Consider the following 22,660-nt stretch of genomic DNA (forward strand, 5'->3'; position numbering starts at 1 on the left):
CTTTCATTTCATTATCTCAACTTAATGCCACACTATAAATTTTGTTGTATACTTTTTTTCTCTTACAGTTTTTCTTCTCCCCCAAACATTTTATTTTGAAAAAATTCAACTGTATCAAGTTTGAAAGAATGAACCTAAGTGAATACCTAGATTCACCAGTTGTTAACATTTTGCTTCATTTGCTCTCTCTCACTATAGATTGAATCTTTTATTTTTCTAAACCATTTGTCAATTGCAGACATCATGACACTCCACCCTAATGAATATTTTAGCATGTACCTCCTAAGAACAAGTAATTTCTCTTTTTTAGCCATAAAACCATTTTCATAATAAAGAAATGTAATATTAATACTATTATATAATATCATCTAGTGTATAGTCAGTATTAAATTTTTATAAAAGTCAAAACAGTCCTTTATAGCTGATTGTTTTTAAGCCATGGACCAATCAAGGATCATGTATTGCATTTAGTTCTTCTATCGCTAAATTCCCATAATCTAGAACTGTTTCCCTACTTTTTTTTTTGGCTTTTGTAATCACAGTTTTGAAGAATTCATGTCAACTGTCTTGTAGAGGGTTCCAGCGTGAAGCTGTCTGATGATTTCTTTGTCTCTGGTCCAGGTTAAACATTTTAGGAAGAATACAACATGGTTGATGCTCTTCCCTTGAAGTCACCATCATGAGTACAATTTTTGTCTTATTATTGGTGGTGTTGCCTGTGATCATTTGTTGAAGGTGGTTATTTGTCTGCTCTCCCCATTTTAGGTTATCTACCACCGCACCCCCACCCCATGAAAATAGTAAGTTTTGACAAATGCATGTGCCTATGTTATTCCCACCTGATCAAGATGTGACACTTCTATTACCACAAAAAAGTTCCTTTGGGCCCTTCCCAGTCATCCTCCCCACCCCTCAAGCAGTGCTGATCTGATTTCTTCATTATTCTCTTTGATGTTTAAATTACCCCAAATGTTGGCTGTGAAAGGCCCATGTAGTTGGCTCTGTGTCCCTTTGATGTGTTGCTTTCAATCTTTGAGCACTTTCTTGCTTTCTGGCACAAGAAGATGCTTTGGTTTTTTTTTTTTTTTTTTTTTAAGATGAAAACATCCCATGGTATGGATACTAGTTAAATAATTTCTCCATTGATGGGCTCTTAGGTTGTTTTCTTTTTAATCTGGTTAAAAAAATGCCACAGCGAACATCTGGAACACCTATTTTTGCACTACTTCTGTGAATATTTTCATAGGCTAGAGCCTATAAAAAGTGGTTATTTCTGCATCAAAGAGTATTTACATTTAAAGTTTTGATTGCTATAGCCAAATTCTTCTCTCCCCTCTTGAAAAGTCATGTTAAGCTTCCACAAACAATGCTGGTTACCCTGTAGCCTTACCAGCATTGGATTTTCACTGTCTGTATGTATAGGGTGGCATAGAGTTTGACTTTGATTTTATTCTGGAGCAAGGTGATCATCCAAACCACAGGTCCTCCTTTTTGGTTCCAAGACAGTTTTGCTTTGCATAAAAATGAAAACTTCCCTCAAAGATTTCCCAAGGCGAAATCTTTGCCATTTTCTGTCATTCACTGTCACATTCACCATTATAGATAGTTTTTGGTGGAGAATATTCTCACTGTTTTATTCTACATTCACTGACTGTGGGAGGTAAGTGGGAGGGGGACAGAGATGATGACATTGCCCTAGGGCTTCTGGTTCTCTCGAGCAGTCTATAAAATTTGGTTCACAGAAATACAGTGTTCTGTATTTCTATCCTTAAATAGTGTTGGAACTGAATTTTATTTTTTTGATGAACCTTGATACATCTATATTTGGAGTAGCAGGTTTATCATTGCGCGTGTGTGTGTGTGATAATTCTCTAAGTTCAGCTAGTCAAAAAAGTCTGTTTTTGCTTTAATTAAAACTTTGAGGGCTTCCCTGGTGGCGCAAGAGATGAAGATACAACCTGAGAAGCTATCCACAGCCACTGCAGCACGAGTTCGAGCCCCAGCCAGCCAGGGAGATAACCACATGGCACAGCAGACCTCTCCTGACTCACCCTCTGCTCCCCTCAGCAGTGTATTTCAGTCAGTCTGCCTGTTCTGTTCCCCGCTTTGTCTATGGTGGATCCTCTCATCCCACACACCTCTGGTCTGTACCCCAGTTCTTGTATGCATAAATAAATAAATCTTTAAAAAAAAAAAGCAACTTTGGACCTGAGGTTAAACATCTTTGTAGATGACCTGTTTTCTTTTTTTCAGGTTGAAGTTGTTTGAAAGCTGTTGTCTCTTTGCTAAAATTACCTGTGTTGATTTTCTTTATAGGTATTTGAAGCTGTGATTTCATGGATCAATTATGAGAAAGAAACCCGATTAGAGCACATGGCAAAGCTGATGGAGCATGTCCGTCTCCCTCTCTTACCTAGGGATTACCTAGTCCAGGTGAGTGCTGTGTGAAGAACCAAGCACTTCCTGTTCTTCGAGGCCTCTAGGAACAGCATTGGGCAGCCCTAGTTGTCTGGGATGGTTGAGGAGTTTTGTGGCTGTTTTGTTTGGTTAAAGGCACCAACCCACTTCGTTAAGTGTGAGGAGTGGTAGTGTAAAGGTGAAGAGAGAGGTTTGAGAATAGGACACTTAGGTTTCAGTCCCTTCACTACTTGGTTAGCTTTGGGTTTTTGCTTGGCTGCCTACAGCCTCATTTTCTCCTTCTGTGGAAGGGCTATGATAGTGTCCAGGAGTGTTGTTGTGAGAGCCAAAGGGGTTGTAAAGGTTCAGGTTGGTGTTTAACATGGCGCTGGATCTGACAAGTATTCAGAAAAGTTAACTGCTGTTATTTTAGAGCACCAAAGCAAGAAGAGTCATTTCTATATTTCTATATTCCCTTTTTGCCTTAGTTTTAGGCAGCTTGGAGTCCAAATCAGGACTGTAAAAACCAGCATCTCATAGTTGCCTGGCATACATATTGCTTCTACTTCTTCAGAGAAAGGAAAGAAAAATTAAGAATTGTAGGGGGCCCCTATGGTAGTCCAGTTTTTCTAATCTAATTCTTAAAATAATCCAATGAGGCAAAGATTATATCTCCTTGTTTTACAAATTTGGGCTTTGGGACTTATGAAGATTAGGTTTTATATGAAGTCCAAGCTAGTAAGAGGCAGGGTCAAGGTTCAAATTTAAATCTGTCAGGCTCTAAAGTATATCCTTTCTGTTAAATAGGCTGCCACCTTTACTACTCTCTGTTCTGCTTATCCTTTTCATGACTTATTTTATGTGGTAGCAGAGGATAAAAACCTAAATACATGCACAAAAGAAAATACCAAGGTAGTTGACTAGCCCTTGGCTTTCCCTGAGAAGTCTCTGGCATGAATGGAAGATGTGAAGAAAGGGTAAGAGGAGGCTCATCTAGTGAAAACAGCACCTGCCTTTATAGAATTATTTTGGGGGCGGGAATGAGATTATCCATTGTCAGTGAGCCTTCACAAAACAGTGGTCTTCACAACCTCGGCAACAATTGGCAATAGCAGGAGACATCACATCCTCACCTGCACTAATACAGTCCCCAACATTGGACACTTGACCACAGGCCTTAGAGGTAGCTCAGTGTTCTCAACCTCAGCCCCCTTCTCAGCTGCTCTGCCTGCATTTGACACTTTGGATGTACTAGTGCCACCTGGTGGCAGCACATCCTTCCTGTAGAAAAGGTGCTCTGAGCCTAGAGAATGAATGTGCCTGAGCCCAAGTGTCAGTCAAACCTCCCATTGTCCTGTGGGAAACTGACCGTAGGTAGATGTGGTTGGCTAGTCTCCAGCACAGTCTCACTTCCAGAGGGAGGAAGGGTCAGTGTGGATCTGGGCTCCAGAGAAAGCTAAAGGCGCCTGACAGATCCCAAGTCGTAACCTCTGTCCAGTGTCTGAGCAGGAACTTAACATAGGCATTAGAAGTAGTTCCTGGGTTATTATGGCAAGGTAGGAGTTAGAGTGGAGAAGAAGGGGGTTGGAAGCAACAGGCATGAGAAATGTTGAGTGGGACCCTCTTTTAAAAATAAGTTTTTTCATACCCTTTAAAAAAAAGGCTCTCTTCAGAACATATCTGAAAAAGGGTATTTTATTAACATCTATTAGACCTTGAAACTTCAAACTAGTATTAATCTCTCTGGGAATAGCAGATGGTGGTAGAGGAGGAGGCAAAAAGGAACTCACCAACACTGACTGCTGGGAGAGATGCTTATCTTTTTCTTTCAATAGTTATCGTTTACTACATGTTTATTAAATATTTTTAAAATACTATCCTAAGTATAGAACATGCTGAATCCTTGTAAAATTTTTTATTGTGATAAACTATATATAAGTAAACATTATCATTTTAACTATTTTCATTGTGAAATTCATTGGCATCAGTTGCATTCACCAAACTGTACTGCAACACCCCCAAATTGAACTACCGCTCTGGGAGAGCTTTTCTTTAAAGCTGAATGAGTTATTTGAGAGAAAAACTGTCACATTTCTTTTTCCTCTTATGTTTTTTTTTTTTGTATTTTTCCTCTTTTTTTTTTTAACTGACCCTAAAAGTTTATGATTCATTCTAGTCTGTCTCAGTCCCTATTGGGAGGGGATAAAAGAAAACCTTTCAAGGAAATGGGGTATTCCTGGGGATCATCTCTGGGGAAGGAGGTTTCAGAGGTGACAAAGGCCCATTCTTGAAGCCAGTTCTTCACACCCTGCCAGCTCCAATGGCAAGTAGTAAGTGTTGGCCCTGGTCATTTTATTCCGAGTTACAGTAGGGACCCAGGAGAGGCTCAGCCTGGTCTTGCACTTGATCAGGTTGAGGGTTGAGATAATTGAGGTGGGGAGACTCCTCCCAATCTCTGACTGGACCTGAGCCCCTTGTGTTTAGAATCCTTGTTTTGTTTGTCATTTCATCTTGCAGTCTAGCAGGGGCTTAGGTAGGGGGTCTGCCCACTGAGGAGACATTTAGTCAGTGTAGCTGTTGAATGGAATTCACCTTCCCCATCAACTCCCAAATACATGAAGTGGCCTCTGAAGACCACAACACTCCCCCCACACACATACTCGCCACTGGGCCAAAAGTGGAGATTTGCGAGTCACCATACTCACATGGTTCCACCACGGGCCTGACTCATGAAACATTTAGGTTAAATTTGCTGAGGACCTGCTAGGCTCCCGTAGCTCTGGAGTACAAGGTAGAAAAGCCAGATTCCCAGCCTACATGGATTCAGCCTGCAGTAGGTAGATGGGACTTTTGTACAGGACATTCTTTTTCTTCTCTGTTATCACTGGTCTGTCAGAGAGCACCTCACTAGCTGGTTTGCTCCTTGAGGCTTTGATTACAGGAAAATATATATGAATTATTCTTCTTGACTGCCACCTTATCTTACTCAGTGCCTCCAAAGGTTGGCTGATGAATTCCACTCTTCCTCTTTCCTTCCCTCTTCTCTCTTTGCTGTAAACATTACTAGTGCATTCAAATCAGGAGAAGTGTAGGAAGAGGCTTTCAGGACAATTAATGATCTCTGTTTCACATCATCCAATTTAAGCCTCAAAACAAACACAACCAGTGAGGTTGTAGGGCACTTTAAGATACCTATTTTACAGAAGAGAAAACTAGGATTAGAGAAGGTAAGTGGTAGAGCTGTTTGTATTGCTGTCTGTTTGATGCCAGACTTAAGCACTTACTGTGCTTTTGAGCTGTAGGAGGTAGGCACTATGTTGTAACAAGTCCTGGGATCTGAGATAATGTGATATGGGAATTGATGAGTATGGGAATGCAAGAATAACTCGTCCCTGGAAGACAGCTTGGGAAATAAGAAGAACTCTGCTCCAGGATCACCTGTGGGTTATTACCTCCAGACAGTTGAAGAAGAAGCTTTGATAAAGAATAACAACACCTGTAAAGACTTCCTCATCGAGGCCATGAAATACCATCTGCTCCCTCTGGATCAGAGGCTCTTGATTAAGAACCCAAGGACCAAGCCCAGAACTCCAGTAAGCCTGCCCAAGGTAAGCCTTAGCCCAGTCACTGCCAAGAGTCAGGACTGTTTCCTAAGAAAGTGACCTTCCACTCCTGCCTCCAGCTCTTTACCTGTGGCTGCCCTGCATCTTGGTTGTGTTTCCCAACTAGGAAATGGAGTCTGCTGGTTCCTCTTGAATCTGCTGTTACCTCTCTTCCAGGGTCTTCCTTTCCTAAAAATTTCAAGGTAATTTCCAGTGTCATCAGGGAGGCTTGAGAATAACTCAGAGCTCTTTTCTTTTTCACACTGTAGTTTGGGCTGTATTTCCACTGGAAGCAGAGGAGTGGTTGTGTGGGTCTTAGTGATCACCATAACAGTCCTGTGGGTTCCTTCCATCACCACAGAGTCATAAAGGACAACTAGGGCTGCCCAAGGAGAGAAGGAGCCTTAAGGAATCTGACAGGTGATAAGGCAGGTGAAGGAAATGGGACCTGGTGAGGGGCAGCTAGGGACAGGAAGGCTGAGCAGAGGAGGGACTCCATGATCAAGAGTCTAAAAATAAATTGAGTCCTGCTGGGTGGTGACAGCTTTGCTTTCCTGAGAGCCCCTCCCATCTCTGGGCCTCAGGTTCTTCAACTGCAGAGTGAAGGCTGCTGCACTAGATACTATCTGAAGTCTTTCCCTCTTGGCATTCAAGTAGTGTTTCTAGGATCCAAACATATGATGTCTGGGGGAAGCTTCCAGCTAACCCAGAGGAACTGTGGGAGGAAAGGAGAGGGGGAAGTTGAGTTGGCTCAGGGACTGCACAGTAGGCAGTACCCGGAAATTACTTAGGCTTTTGCTTTCTCCTCCTTGTCCTCCTCTTTCTAGCTGACTGTCATATTCCTTGCCTACCTGCCAGGTAGGGTTTCACAGGGGTGGAAAAGCATGTTTTGTCCAAGAACAGATGTTTGGATTCTCTGAGGTTTGCAGTTCCTTCTCTCCACTGTGCTCTGGGCCCCTGGAGAACAGAGTGATTGCTGTGTTAAGGAAGGTTACAGATGTCCCAGATAATAATAAAAAAAATAAACAAAAACAAAAAACTGCTTACTTTCATTGAATGCTTATTATGTGCTAAGCAGTGAAGGAATCACATGCATGTCTTTTTTAACCCTTTCATCAACCCTACAAGATTGCAGCAGCTGTCCTAATCCTACAAAGAGGAAACTGAGGTTCAGAGAGAGTAAATGATTTGCCCAAGGCCAGTCCAGCTAATGTGGTAGAACAAACATTTGAAGTGAATCTTTCTCACTCACCAACCTGTTCTCTGAAGTCATGCCATCCTGCACCTGGCTTCACTTTGGTAAACCTGGGAGTGTTTACTTACCTGTCTGCCTCCCATGGCCTAGTGCTGGTTAGAGGGTCAGCCTCAGGGCAAGGACCTTGGTCTGGTTAACCATTTGCCTCATTGCACATTGACAGCTTTTGTTTCATTGAAACTTCTCCACATTTAAAAAAATGAAAATAACTTAGCATCCTTTAACTATAGAAATAAGTGCTCATTGTAGATCATTAAAAGAATTCTGCAACTTTAAAATAAAGTAAAAATCACCTGAAATTCTCCCACCCAGGGTAATCAATGTCATTTTGGTGAATTTTTTCCTGGACATATGTTTGTGTCCTTATTCATAAGTAGATAAAAATGTACACTTTTGGATACATTGAATCTTGCTACACAGATTGAAAACTTTTTTCTCCTACTCAGCCATATGCTACAGACTACTTTTAATTTTATCAGTATGGTGGAAATCAACATTGAAATTGTAATAGCTATTATATATATGTATTTATATAGCTATATTTATGTATTTATTTTTTAACTTTCCTTTATTGGTTGGCTTTGAAGTAATTTCCACTCTTTTAATACTGACGGCATTTGTTTTATTTCTCCTTTAAAAGATGGCATCTTATTTTAGCTTGCATTTCTTTAATGGTGATTGAAGTTAATCTTGATTTCATATGAGTAGTGGCATTTTTATTTCTTTTGGGGAAAAATCGTCTTTTTGTCCTTTACCCAGTTTTCTATTGGACGGCATTTTTAAAAACCAATTGTTTGTAGAGCTTTTTGTACTTCAATTTTTTTTTTAAGATTTATTTATTTATTTATACAAGCACTGGGTACAGTCAGAAGCGCGGGAGGGTGAGAGAATTTACCAGAGCCAGAGCAGGGAAGCAGAACAGGCAGAAGGACCGAATACACTGCTGAGGGGAGCAGCGGGCATGGCAGGAGAGGTCTGTGCGCCATGTGGGACCCTCGCCGGTGGCTGGGGATCGAGCCGGGGCTGCGGGCAGCTTTGCAGCCCAGTGCTCATCCGCTGCACCACCGGGGAGGCCCGAGCTTTTTGTACTTTAAAGTGGTTACATATTTTAGATCATTTTTTTCTTAATATGCAGTTTGTCTCTAAACTTGTTCATAACAGTTTTTTGAATCCCAGAGAACAACTTTTAAGTAGTTGTTGATCACATTGATCTGTCTTTTGCTTTGTGGCTTAGGCTTCTCATCATGGTTAGAAATATTCTCCCTACTATGAGATTAAAAAAATAACTTCCCTTTTCTTTCAAACACTTATGATTTGTGTTTTACACTTGCATTTTTGGTGCACTTAGAATTTATTTTGGTGTAAAGAGAATAAGAATCCTGTTTTATTTGTATTACAAATTTTGAGTCACTTGTCCCAAAGGGGCAAGTTGTCTTCTCTCCTTTTGATTTGAATAACATCCTCTTTATGATCTGAATTTTATAAGCTTTATGTCTTGAGGATATTGGTTCTGAGGTGCACTGTTGTTTGAGATGGAGGAGCCCTTTTACATCCCCAGCTTTCACCAGGCCTTGTTGCATGTCTCTGTGACTTTTCTCTTTGGAAACTGAGTTTCTCATCCTATATGATATCAGGTTTACCTTTGCCTGGGGATGAGTTCTGGAGCTAAGGAAAGGATGCTGAGCTGGTCGAGTTTATTTGTGTAGAGAATATACTCAGCAACATGTCTTTTATACTCCACATTTAACTTTTACCCCATATGCCCACAAAAAAGATAGTTTTGAAAATAGAAGCCAATATTTGTTTCTGAGCCTGGACTAAGCCTGCTGGGAGTACCTCCCCATACCTCCTGGAAATTGAGCCTACAGTTAAGAAAAGTCCACTCCTTGTTTCAGGAAAAGCTGCCTTCTGCCACCTCTACTGCTTAGGAACCATTTATTTTTAGAATGAAAATGGTTATATTCTTGGGCACCTTGCCTGTGGAGGCAACTGGAACCATAGCTTTATTTGAATTTGTTGAAGAAATGAAAAAAGACATCATTGCCATTTGCCTTTTTTGTTCCCCCTACTCTGATTCTTAAATGATGTAAAGTTGTATTGTCCACCAGCTTCTCAACTTAATGGGTTCCCCACTGTGGGTGTGAGGGGATGGAACTCAGAGAGGGAAATTATCACTTTGAGGATTATCAGATTGTACATTTTTTCATTAAATCATCACAATAATAGGTCAGTACTATTACTATGCAGAGTTTACTGAGCTTACTCAGAGAGGTTAAGTAACTTGCCCAGTTATAGAGCTAGTTGAGCTGTGGTTTGAGCCAACATCTGTTCCACTCCAAATTCTGCTTTTTTTCTACTATCAAGCTGCCTACCAAGCAACAGTTTTTCAGGTTTTGGTGGCAGATGAGAAAGTCTTTTCTTTATTTTTTTATCAGCAAAATCTCCTTTAATTCAAGCACTATAACACTCTCTCATGTCATTAAGAGATGCATTGCCAATGCATTTACTTTCACATTTTTATATAGGTTTAGGTTCATACAAAATTGTGGGGAAAGTATAGTTTTCTGATCTACTCTCTGTCCCATATGCATACCTGCCCCATTATCAATAACCTAGATTATTTTTTCTTAAATTCAGATTTTTTGAAGTACAATAATTTTACATAGTAAAATTCACTCTTTTTAGGGAGCAATTTGGTGAATTTTGACAAATAGTTATGTAACCACCATCCAATTCAAAATACAGAATAATCACAGTAATCACTGCAAAAGGTTGCCTTATGCTATTTTGTAGTCAGATCTCCCACTCTTAGCCCCTAGCAACTACTGGTCTGTTTCTGTCTCATAGTTTTGTCTTTTTCAGAAATGTCATATATATATGGAATCAAGTTGTATGTACCCTTTAGAGATTGGCTTCTTTCTTTTATCATAATGATTTTGAGATTCAACCATATTATTGAATATATCTGGAGTCCATTTTTTTTTTACTGCTAAATAATATTTCATTGTATTGGTACACTGTTTATCCATCTACTGACTGTTGGACATTTGAGTGTCTAGTTTTTGAACACTTATTTACTTGTGATTACTTACAAATCTGTGTATGAATATGTATTTTGATTTATCTTGGTAAATATACCTAGCAGTAGGATTGCTGGGTTGTATAGTAAGTCTTTATTTAACTTTATAAGAAACTGCTAAACTGCTTTTCAAGATGACTGTACCGTTATACATTCCCACCAGCATTATATGGGAGTTCCAATTAATTCACAGCCTTACTACCTCTCGTATTATCTATTTTTAAAAATTCTTAGACATTCTAATAGTTATGCGGTGGTATCATATTGTGATATTTATTTGCATTTCTCTAATGACACGATGTTGAGAATCTCTTCATGTACTTATTATCCATCTGTATCTTCTTTGGTGAAGTGTCTTTTCAGATCTTTGGCCATTTTAAACATTTGGGTTGCGTTCTTATTGAGTTGTAAGTGTTCTTTATATATTGTAGATACAAGTCTTTTATTCAGTATGTATTTTGCAAACATTCTCCCTTAACCTGTGCCTTGCCTTTTTTTATTCTTAGCAGTATCTTTGAAAAAGAAGCCTTTAGTTTTATTTTTTTTTTCTGTCACAGTTAATGTATTTTGTGTTCTATCTAAAAAATATTTGCCTAATCTAACATCACAAGGATTTTCTGCTATGCTTTATGTATTTTAAAATTTTAGGTTTTATATTTAGGTCTATGGTCCATTTTGCATTTTTTGAAAATATGATGTGTGAGGTAAAGCTCAAGATTATTTTATTTTGCACTTGAATGTCCAGTTGTTCCATAACTTTTATTGGAAATATTCTCCTTTCTCCATTGAATTACCTTTGCACCTTTGTTATAAATAATATTTGTCTATTTTTGGACTCTTTTATGTTTGATGTATCTATTTATCTATCTTTTATACTAATACCATTTTGCCTTAATTCCTAGCTATATAATAAGTCAGTCTTGAACTCAGATAGTGTGAATTCTCCACTTTTATTCTTCAAAGTCCTTTTGCTATTCTAGGTCTTTTGCTTGTCCATGAAATCAGCTTACTTGAAGCCTATGGAAATTTTGACAGGGCTTATATTGAAGCTTTCGGGGCAATTGGCATCCTAACAATACCAATTGTACAGTAACTTTATTGTATCTAGTCATTTAGGTCTTTTTAAATTTCTCTCAGAGTGTTTTTTAGTTTTCAGTGTGTGAGTCTTATACTTAACTCAGAGAGTTATCTGATACCATTTGTTAGGTATCACTAGGTAACTCATAGTTTTTGATGCTAGAATACATGTTTTCTTTAAATTCTAATTCCTAATAGTTTATTGCTGATAATGTAGAAATATGATCAATGAAAAAGGTTTTCTGGTAGAGGAGTAGTCAGGTTGGTGATAGTTTTATTGATTCCTAAAAAGCAGAGACAGTAGTCCCAAGAGATTACTGAATGCCCCAGGGAGGTAGTAGTAACTCCTCCACTAAACTGTAGGTTCTGAGATGGCAGACTTTATTCATCTGCCTCTCGTTGCTCATCCTGGCCTCAGGCACAGATTGGGCAATAGCAGAGAGATATTTTTTTTTTGAAAAGAAATGAAACTCATGAAGATTTAGAATTGACCTTTTCTACCACTCATAGTTTTTTCCCCAATGCATGTCAGCATTCATACATGTGTTTTCATATGGACATAATGAGGATTTTCATCTTCATAATCCTCTTTTGGTCATTAATATTAGTTGACCTTTGAACATTGGCTCAGCCCACATGTCCATATTGATGGAATCCAGTTGTCATTGGTAGGGGATTAGCAAGGTTGTGAGTTATTTGGATTTAAACATACTTACACACACACACCAGCAATAAACTATATAAACTATTATGTATACATTAATTTATCAACTTACTCATCCAACACACTTTCATTGAGAAGTCACTAATTGTCAAGCATGAGGCTAGCTGTTGGAGCCACAAGACTTATATTAGTTGGTCCATAAGCACTCCTGATTAGGGGGAAGAAGAGAGAGTTGTAGAAGGTCAATTATAGGGGGCCATGTATATGACATCTTGAAGATGTGGACAAGACTTTCTAGGAGTTCGGACAAGTGTGAGGGGTTGTGGGAAACTTTCTGTAGAAGCCAAGACCAGAACTGTCTCTAAGGTCAAGTACAGGTTGTCTTTAAGAGTGGATACCCAGAAACTGGTTCTGATGACTGTTGGAGAGAACTTGCTCACACCTTCTGATGGCCACTTAAAGTTATTTGCACTTTGTTTCTTACCAGGGCCCTTTTCCTTATCATCAAAGGCATTAATGATGATACAAGCAGGGTTGTTTAAATGCACCTTCCTTGTGTTTTAGGCAGAGCACTTTATATACATTAACAACACGGGAAGTTCTAACACTGGTGAACAGTGAGATTCAGTGAGATGAATGACTTCCCCAGGTTTCACAGCTAAGTGGCAGTCTGTGCAAGGGTTTGGATCCAGGTCAGACTGACTCAAAGCCTGTGCTTTTGACCATAACACAAAACACTAACCCTGAAATGGTGGTAACAGCAGATCTCAATTGCAGAGCATTTAGCATGTGCCAAGCATGGGGGTAAGTGATTTACATTTGTTATCATAGGATTTTCATAATTATAATTACCCTGATTTTACACATGAGGATACTGGATCTTGGGTTATGTATTAGTATCTGTATATTGGATTGTGTATTAGTTATGTATTTCTTCATTACAAATTCTTCTAACCTCAGTGGCTTAACACAGTTTCTGACAGTTTCTGGGGCAGGAATACGGGCTGGCTTACTTAGCTGGTCATCACAGTGCCTCTCATGAAGTTGGGGTCGAGCTGTTGGTTGGGGCACAGTCATCTCAGGACTTCTTTGGGGAGGATGTGATTTTAAACTCACTCACATTGCTTGTAGGCATCAGTTTCTCAACACTGTGGGCCTCTCCATGGCCTGCTCTAGTGTCCTTGTAACATGGCATCTGGCTTGCTCTCTAGAGCAAGAGAATGAGAGAGAAAACCTCAAACAGAAGCTATAGGCCTTTTATAACCCACTGTCAAAAGTGATATGACATCACTTCTGCTGCCTTTATTTTCCCATGCAAGTCACTAACTCACATTCAAAAGGAAGGAAGTGAAGTACCATGGCTTGCTTAGAGGAGCATCAAAGAATCTGTGAAGTTTCGTTGTAGCACACTTAGTACATAGTCGAGCTGAGATTTAAGCCCAGGATGACACCTCACACATTCTGCTTGTCACTGTCCTGTCATTCTGCCATCCAATTTCCAAACACATTTTAGCTGGGGACTGTGTGGAAAGAAACCTGATTCCTGCCCTCTGGGGACTTTGAATTTGAAGAAGTACCTCAGAGAAAATAAGAGAAATATCTAAGTGGGCAAGCAAGTGGAGGAAAAGACCTTAGGAGCTAGGTGGGCTGGCCATCAGAGCAGCCAGGAGTTCAGTCCAGTGTGGATTTCTGATAGAGCAGGCTTTGAGACAAAAAGTGAGAGAGCCATTGTTCTGTTGAGAGCTGTTGCCCTGTTCTCTGCAACGAATCTGTTTGTCAGCCAAGCTCCCTCCCAGAAAGAAACAGACCTCCCCCTGGGAGAGCTGCAGGGGCTGGTGAGGGTTCTTCCTGAGCTGTGTATGCACAGACCACACTGGCACAGCCAAGCCGGAACAGCTAATAGCATCATCTGGGCTCCCACACATTCACCACCCAGCTCCTTTCCTGAGGCTGGGTTGCCATGGACAACCAGCAGCTGTCTCCCAGCCCCGCAAAACACTCCTACGTTAGCCCGTTGGACAGATGGCAGCAGAGAGATGAAGCTCCGGGAAGATGCAGATGAACCCTTGGAGATGTACTGAACCTGGCACTTTCTCCATCATTTCAATTTAGTTGACAGCTCTATTCAGCTCTTTTAAAATGGCACTAGCCATTTGGGCTGGAAGTGGGCGGCCTTCTACTGAGTTTGCTGTCCTGCTTTCAATTGATGCTGTTAGAAGCCAAGACTGTGGATAGGCTGACTTCTCACTGGGGCTCAGACCCCTGTGTGGACACCACTTCTTCCATTTTGGTCTTTTAAATGGACCGAAGCCATTTGTTCTGTCCTGATAGGCTGACAGACATTCCGGCGCCCTGAAAAAGCCCCACCATCCCCCTGAGCTGAGCTGTGCTCACCCTCCCATTCACAAATCATGTGCATCCTTTTCTACCATTATTGGGAGTCTATTTTTCAGCAACCTCTTTAAACAATAGGCTTGGTGCTGGTGTTGATCTAAAAATAGAAGCTAGCATTTAGTGTGTGTTATTTAACAAGCACTGTGCTTTCTAGCATTTAAGTTTCCTGACACCCGTATGAGAAACATCCTAGTACAGGTGAGGAAAGTCAGGCTTAGCGAGGCTCAGTGACTTGCCCAGGGCACAGAGCTGTTAGGTGACTGGGCTGATATTTGAGCCCAGGGGTGCCCAACTCCAAAGACCATTTTCCTGCTTCTCTCACCCTCTGGGTCTTGTGTCCCCTCCCACCCCCACATCCCCTCCCACTGTCTCTGCACCTTAGCTGTCTGTCCTGGCCTGGAGCACCTGTTGCTCAGGAACCTGCTGGGACAAGTCATCTGCCTGGACCTGGACATGCTCCTTCGGATGAATTTTTGGTGTTAGCCCTGCGGCCCCACGCACCAGGGTAAGAGAGACTCTCGCTTCCTGCCCTGGCCCGAGGGACCGACTGGCTGGGCCTGCCTTCTGCCCAGCTCACCGGTCATGGAAGAGAGTTTGGACACATACTCTACTCTACTCTTGCCTGATGAAAAGAGTGTGCAGAGCCCAAGCTGTTCCTCTCACCTTAGAGGAGACTCTAATGACTGATGAGTTAGGATTAGGGTTTTGAAGTGGAAAGCTCTGTTCTGTTTGGCAGCTGCCCCTTTCCCTGGCCAGTTTCTGGTGCATGATAGCCATCAGACGCAGTGAAGAAGAACCAACATGCCCTCATTTTCACAGTCACACTGGTAGAGTCTGAAACATCCATGTGAAAGAGATAGTGTTATATATTTATTTTAAAGTTGTTTTGTTATGCTGGGAATGAAATTTCCTTCCTAAGGAATCATTCTTTCCATGATCTCACAAACTCCCTAAAGCAAATGGTCATTTTTCTTTCCAAAGTGAAAGTGTTTTCCTTTTGAGTTGTCCAACAGCTACCCCGTCAGAATGAGTCTAGCTTTCCTGTATTCTGCCAGGCAGAACCTTCCCTTCCCCAGAACTTCTGTTGTCCACAACACAATGGCAGTGGAGACTTGTGTTCAGGCCTCCAAGGTACTTATGACACCTCCCAGGGACTTGATAGTTCTCAAGCAAACATTCACATTATGTTCAGTGTAGCATAATTGTTAGCCTAGAACCAGTTCATTAGCTGGTAGGTAGTTGTTACTCAGGGTTACCTTAAAGCCTACATTTTAAAAATAGTCACTGTTAAATAAGCTGATTTGATTCAGTCATTTCTATGAAAGGCATTATAAATCTTCAGTAAGTTGGAATTTGGGGGAATTTGGGGAAATAAAGAAATATACCTGTTGAACTCTTTGGGCAAGAGTTTTTCTGGAAATGTGAAATGAGGGCTTGTGGAATAGAAAGTTCAAGTCACCTTTTGCCCTCATATCCTGTGGTCTTCTTGAGTAGCTAGGAGTTTATGATTTCAGAGATGTAATACATGGAGGCTCAGGAGAATACCCATTTTTGTCTAATTGGTTGCTTAGGTCAGGTATCTATGGAAACAACCATCCACTAGTATTCAGGGCAGGAAATTTTTTCTCCCTCTGCATGATTACATGATGATGATGAGAGCAGTGCTCCTCTGTGATGGCTTCCTGCAAGAGGCCCATAGAAATTGGATTTCTTGTGCTTGTGAGAGAAGCAGAAGGTACACATCAACCTTTGGCTTCTCCACATTTCCAGAAACTGACGGTCCTGCCCATCCAGAAACTGACGGTCCTGCACCTCACAATGTGCTCTTTTCAGATGATTTTGCAAGTTTTTAATATTAAAAATGTCTTTCATCAGTGGTTTTATGACCTCAACGGCACATTTATTTTGAAAGCTTTGTTCCTGTGTTATTTTTGTCTTTCTACTCAGGTTTTGCTTCAGCATTAAACATACTGCATTCCTATAATATTGTTTTTGTGTTATTATGAAAATTCTCAGAGACGAGCACTGAAGTCTCTCCAGTGTGACTGTGTGTGTCTCTCCACCCTGGTGGAAGATGACTTCTGGGGCATGGTGAGCTTCCCCGAAAGCTTTGCCTTTTTTTTTTTTTTAATTTACAGAAGAAGCCTGATAACTTGTGCAAAGACTGAGCAGCTTGTCTGCCGTTGATTGAGTTAAAAGTGAGAGAAACGCTTTGTCTTATTATCTTCTTTTCCTCAGTGTCCTAAGAATTGTAATCTGGTGTTCCAACATGTGTTAATGCAAAAAGTGACCTTTAATTCTTTGCATTTGACTCTTTGTATGCTCTGTGTACTCATTCATTCATTCTATTTCAAATAAGTATATGAGCCCTCACTGTTGCTGGCAATGTAAGTAAGGCCCTAGGCTTATCTTCATGACTGAGGCAAGTCAATTTTCTGTCCCAACCGGACTCACTGTCTAGGAGGGAGGACGAGGTCACCAGATGGTTACAGCACAGTGCGGGGTGGTGTTAGTGGGAGAACACAGAGCATGCGTGATCCAGAGAGCGACATGTACCTCAGATTTGGAGATCAGAGAGGCCCTCCTGAGACCTGAAGGGTAAGCAGGTGTTAAAGCTGAGGGACCAGAAAGGGAGAAATGTTTCAAGGAGAAGAAATAGTATTTGAGAGGTACAGGGTACCTGAGATCATTGCAAAAAGAAGATGAAAAACTTGCTTAATTCTCACACTGCCCCCAAAATCATATTTTAAAGAAAGTCCCAGCAATACTTTGCCTTCCTTTTAGCTTTACTAACCGAAAACCAGAGGGCCGATGGAAGTTCTAGGTATGTTTATAAATGTAGGGTAAATCATTCAGCCCTGGAGAAGTCGGCTGGGCATTATCTAAAGTTTGCTGGAGTCTGTTCATTAACATTCCTGTGAATTGTTTGTGGATGCCTCTCTAAGCAAAGAAGCACAGAGGGAAGGTATGTAGACTTCAACGTTTCTCTGAAAAGGGCTGCTCTTGACACAGAGCAGAGGACACTGAGCTGAGGCTTGAAGGAGAATCAAATGCAGAATGTTTATTTCTGGAAGCAGCAGCAGCTCAAGGCCTGGATTATATATCCTGGGTTCTTTTGGGGATATTCCAGGAGTCATCAAAATTCTGAGCTTTTGATCAGTGGTTACCCACATTAGGGCACAAACAGCTGTAGACTCACTCTGACGACTGGTACACACCCACACGGGCCGAGGGGAACCCTGAACCTGAAATCCTGGGGTGTGTACGATTCATCTTGAGCATTGATTATCAGCCTGGTTCTGCTGCCCCCTATGGTGGGTAATGTTTACATGAGACATGAACTCCTGTGATGATGGTTCTTGTCTCCCAAAATACCATGTGGGGAAGTGCAGAGCACCACGATCATTCACACAGTAACTCACCCTTATTTGCAGGGCATATATTCGAAGGATATGTATTCAAGGATAGCACCAATCCCATGTATAATGTGTTTTTCCTTTTACATACGTTCCTGTTATAAAATGTAATTTACTAATTAGGGATAGTCAAAGATTAACAACAATAATAGCAAAATAGAAGAGTTTTTAACAACATGCTGTAATAAAAGTCATGTGAAGGTGGTCTCTCTCTTTCTCTCAAAACATCTTATTGTACATATTTTTGGATCATAGTTGATCACGGGTAACAGAAACCATGGAAGTGAAACCTTGGATAAGGGGGAGCTACTGTAATGCAGACAATGTTAATGGCACTTCATCAGCAGGTCCCTGTTGTCCATGGGCTAAAACAGAGGTTGTCCAAGTAAGAGTCCCAGACAGCAGCCTCAGCATTCCCTGGTGCTTGTTAGAGATGCAGATTCAGATACTCATGGGTCAGGCCCAGCCATTTGTGTTGTAACAGAATCTATAGAAGTTCTGATGCTCACTGAAGTTTGAGAACCACTGGGGTAATTAAGGCAGGTGACAGTTAATGAGAAAATCCATGTAGGATCCCAGTTATGGAGTGAGGTGTCAGTATGGGGACAGCCATGACTTTGCGCAGGTTTATTAAAATATGTGAAGTTTGTTAATGGTGTCACTTTAAATGTTGTTTATTAGTAATATGATACATAGGTGTATATATCCAGGACAAATATTTTTTGAAATAATATGCTATACTTTCTGTGATGTCCTCTTGATAGTATACTGGTCACATCCATTCACTTGGTCTCATAATCCATTAATGAAATATGTCCTGTGGCTTGAAGGTGCAGTGAGCTGTCCTCACAGCCTCCCTCTCTAGGGGCGTCGTGGGTCTGGCCTCACTTCTGTCAGGTAGACTTGGTGTTAGCTTTCAGTCTCTGTCCTGCCATGTTCAACTGGGTGACCTTGGCCCATTCACCTATGTGCTCTGAGTTTTACTTTCCTCATTTGTCAATGTGAGGGATAATATCTCCTTCACAGAGTGTGGTATCAAGCAAGTGACCACACATCTCACAGTGCTGACTGCGGTAGCTACCTCATGTGTGGAGACAGTATGGTCAGTACTCTTACAGAACATCATCAGTCAAATACATTTTTTTTTTTTTTGTGGGACCCTTGCCGGCGGCCGGGGAATGAACTGGTGCTGCAGAGGCTGCAGGCAGCCACGCAGCCCAGCGCTCAACCGCTGCGCCACCAGGGGAGGCCCTCAAATACATTTTTGAGGTGACCACCACAAAGCAGCATATCACAGAAATTCTCCCATAGCACAATAAATATTTTGGAAATAATTTTGTCTGAAAAATGCATCCAAATTCTGCACCCTTTTCTGAAATACAGTCAAGTGTATTTGGTGTAAAATATAACCTCACTTCCACCCCACCCAGGTCCTTGCAGACACTGAGATTGCAGAAGATGCACAGCCCCGGCAGGGGTACTTGGGAAGCACAGAGCTTCTGATTATGTTTCTGTGGAAGATGCTTGTTAGGGTTTCCTTGTCTATTCCTCCCCATTGGTGGCTAGGGCCAACACCTTCCTGTTTACAGCTCTGTAAACTGGCATCTCACCCAGCACCCTCGGGCAGTAAGTATGTGGAAGTACAGGGGCAGGTCACCCACAAACTGGATGTTGGGGAGACCCAGTAACGTCCACTTGTCTTTCTGGAGGTCATGATCGTGGTCGGTGGGCAGGCTCCCAAGGCGATCCGCAGCGTTGAGTGCTATGATTTCGAGGAGGACCGGTGGGACCAGATTGCTGAGCTTCCCTCCAGGAGATGCAGAGCAGGTGAGCAGCGCAACCTCCTGTCGCAGCCTGCCTGGCCCGGCTGGTCTCTGCTAGGGGTGGAAATCCACACGTCTCCTGTTTCCTCACACGTCTGTGCACTACAGACTCCTTTCCCCATCCTTCCCCAACTGCCCCCTTCTGGAGTCACTTCTTATGTACTTAGGGAATTCACACTAATCCAAGTGTTTGCTTGAATCCAACAAAAAGTAGAGAAGCAAATATGAAAAGAAATCCAATGAGTCTCTCGGTGACCTCCAAATATCTAAAATTGGAGAGCACCTTCCATGGGAAATTACACTCCCGCCTTAGTCCTCCACTGCCACCCATCAACACATCTTGCATGAAGTGACCCCGGTACCTTGGTTTCCTGTGCCTCAGGCGTGGTGTTCATGGCTGGCCACGTGTATGCCGTGGGCGGGTTTAACGGCTCTCTGCGAGTGCGGACTGTGGATGTGTACGACGGTGTGAAGGACCAGTGGACGTCCATTGCCAGCATGCAGGAGCGCAGGAGCACACTGGGTGCAGCCGTCCTCAATGACCTGCTCTACGCCGTGGGGGGATTTGATGGCAGCACTGGTAGGTCCTAGACACTTCCCTGTCCCTGTATGACGCGCCTTCCGTACACCTCTGACTTGCGCAGCCGGTTCTTGAGCATAGCTTCTGGCCTTCATTGCTGTGCCTCACGCCTCACCGGCTTGGTTTCAGAGCCAGGCCAACCTACACACAGAATGTCTAACTGCCATGTGTGATCATTTCTAGGCCTCTCGGGAGGACCTCAGTCTCAGGAGAGGCTCTTCTCTTCTTCCCAGCGTCTGGGAGCCCAATAACTTAGACAAAGAGCATGTTTAGTTCAGGGTACCCAAAGCTGTGGTCCGAGTCCTCTACTGGACACACGAGGGAGGTGAAGTTGGACTGTAGCAAGCGCCCTGGCACTGGCCACAGATTTTGTCCCTTGCCTCTCTACTGGCCCCCTGAAGCTTAGCATGGCAATGCCAGGCAGTGTTGCTCCCTGGTGCCTGTTTTTTACCTACGCAAAGCTGGATCTATAAACTATTAGTGGACATGGACTTGGAGAAATTATGTCATTTCTCATATCACTGAGACTCTATAGACAGTGACTCTATAGACAGTGACTCTGTTAAACCAAAATGATGCCCTTTGGCCCCTGGGGACACATGGAAAGTAATATTTTTTAATATTTCTGAATTTCCATTTGTGTCTTCCCAACTGGTGACCTTTTCCAGCCTTCTCTTTGCCTTACTCACATAATTCTAGGGTCTTTGGCCCCTTCAGAGGCTGCTTCTCGAGAGCAGTATCTAGGAATAGATAGCAGTATCTCACTTTCAGTAGAGAATCTGACTAAACTGTAGCTTAAACAAGCAAGAGATTTTGTTTTACTCATGAAACAAGATGGCCAGAGATTATCAATTGCTGACTTGGTCTATTTAAGGATTTGGGGGCCACGTTCTTTAAGGGTTTGTTGGCCTTATCCACCTGATCACAAGATAGCACTAGCCCACACATTTGTGTTGCAGGGAGCAAATGAGCTTGGACTTGAAGTAGCACCATATCAGGAAAGCAAAGGCTTTTCAGAAATCTCCGAATCAGCCTACTGCTTAGGCCTCATTGACTGATCATACCTTGGGAGGCTGGGCGGGCACGTTGTCAGCTTTCTGACTTCTGAGATAGGCAAAAACAAGGGGCCAGAGTTTACTGTAGGTGTTCAGTGAAGCAGACTCGGGCATTTATTCCATTCTGTAGGAATAATGATTTATGTTTGCAGGGTACTGCAGTTACATCCCCTATCTTGTCAGCCCGCCCTTTGGGTCAGGTCTTAGTGGCCCCTAGGTAGACACATTGCAGACGTGCTGCAGACAGGTGCCACCATGCATGGTGAGGCAGAGGTGGTGCTGAGCCAGCACCCGGGTTTCTGGATCCCAGATCTGTGTTCTTCCCCTATCATCACTGTTGCTCGGCACAGCAGGGTTAGGTCTGATTCCTGCAAATCACGAATCTCTTGTCTCCCAGGCCTAGCGTCGGTGGAAGCCTACAGCTACAAGACCAACGAGTGGTTCTTTGTGGCCCCGATGAACACACGGCGGAGCAGTGTGGGTGTGGGCGTCGTGGAGGGTAAGGAGCAGCAGCAGGTGGTGTTCTGTCCCTGCCCTGGCCCACGGGCTTTGTCCTGGCTCTATTCCTCATGTCACTGCTCCGAGTCATGCATTAGTATCTTGACTTAACAGATAAATGTAGTTGAAACTCAGAGGTGAAGCTACTAGGCCAAGGCTAATAAAGTGGCCAGCTAGGTTGGGTGGGAGTAGAAGAGCCTGGAGGGGAAATGCCCGCCTTTCGCTTTGGTGACTTATCAATAGCTCTACTGCAGGAGAGAGGAGAGAAGAGTGGGCATTTGAGAGCCAGTATACATTCATGCACCGCATAGAACATTTCAGCCGATGATGCACTGCGCTTCTGACAGTGTTCCCTACATACAGCCTAGGTGTGTGCTCCACCATCGAGGTTGTGTGAGTCCTCGCTGACATCTGTACAATGACAGAATCTCCTAAGAATCTTATTTCTCAGAATATATCCCCACTATTAAGCCACACATGACTATATAGCCGAGGAGCATGGTGTGGACAGGGTGAGTTAATTGTGCTTAATTAATTTTGTCTTCATGCTTTTATGTCCAACACTAAGAGAGTCGAGAGAGGTGGGCCCCTCTTCTGTTACAAACACTGCAGGGCAAGTTGTACTTAAGTCTTGCTCTAGCTGGGAGGGTGTGGCTGAGATGGGAGGGAGTGGAGAGGTCTGTTGTTTGTAAAGCCTTCACATCCAGTTTCTCATTTTGTCCCTAAAACCTTTCTGAAGGACATAGGCAGGACTTAGATTTTTTTTCCAGTCCCCATTTGGGGAAACAGAGTCCCAGAGGGTTAAGTGATATTCCCGTTA

At 42.4% G+C, this 22,660-nt stretch overlaps 1 protein-coding gene across 11 annotated transcripts in view; it reads left to right on the forward strand.

Annotated features, from left to right (window-relative positions):
- KLHL3 (kelch like family member 3) overlaps window positions 1–22,660 on the forward strand; it is a 268,190-nt gene that overhangs the window by 227,242 nt on the left and 18,288 nt on the right. For all 11 annotated transcript variants that reach the window (XM_054694357.1, XM_054694358.1, XM_054694362.1 and 8 more), the window contains 5 exons: window positions 2,317–2,433; window positions 5,856–6,005; window positions 19,594–19,711; window positions 20,090–20,287; window positions 21,740–21,841. In XM_054694357.1, coding sequence (XP_054550332.1) covers window positions 2,317–2,433; window positions 5,856–6,005; window positions 19,594–19,711; window positions 20,090–20,287; window positions 21,740–21,841 — 685 coding nt within the window. The remainder of the gene's footprint in view (window positions 1–2,316; window positions 2,434–5,855; window positions 6,006–19,593; window positions 19,712–20,089; window positions 20,288–21,739; window positions 21,842–22,660) is intronic.

Source organism: Talpa occidentalis, unplaced genomic scaffold (assembly GCF_014898055.3).
Source record: "Talpa occidentalis isolate TD23 unplaced genomic scaffold, MPIMG_talOcc4v2.1 talOcc4.13, whole genome shotgun sequence".
Taxonomy (NCBI): domain Eukaryota; kingdom Metazoa; phylum Chordata; class Mammalia; order Eulipotyphla; family Talpidae; genus Talpa; species Talpa occidentalis.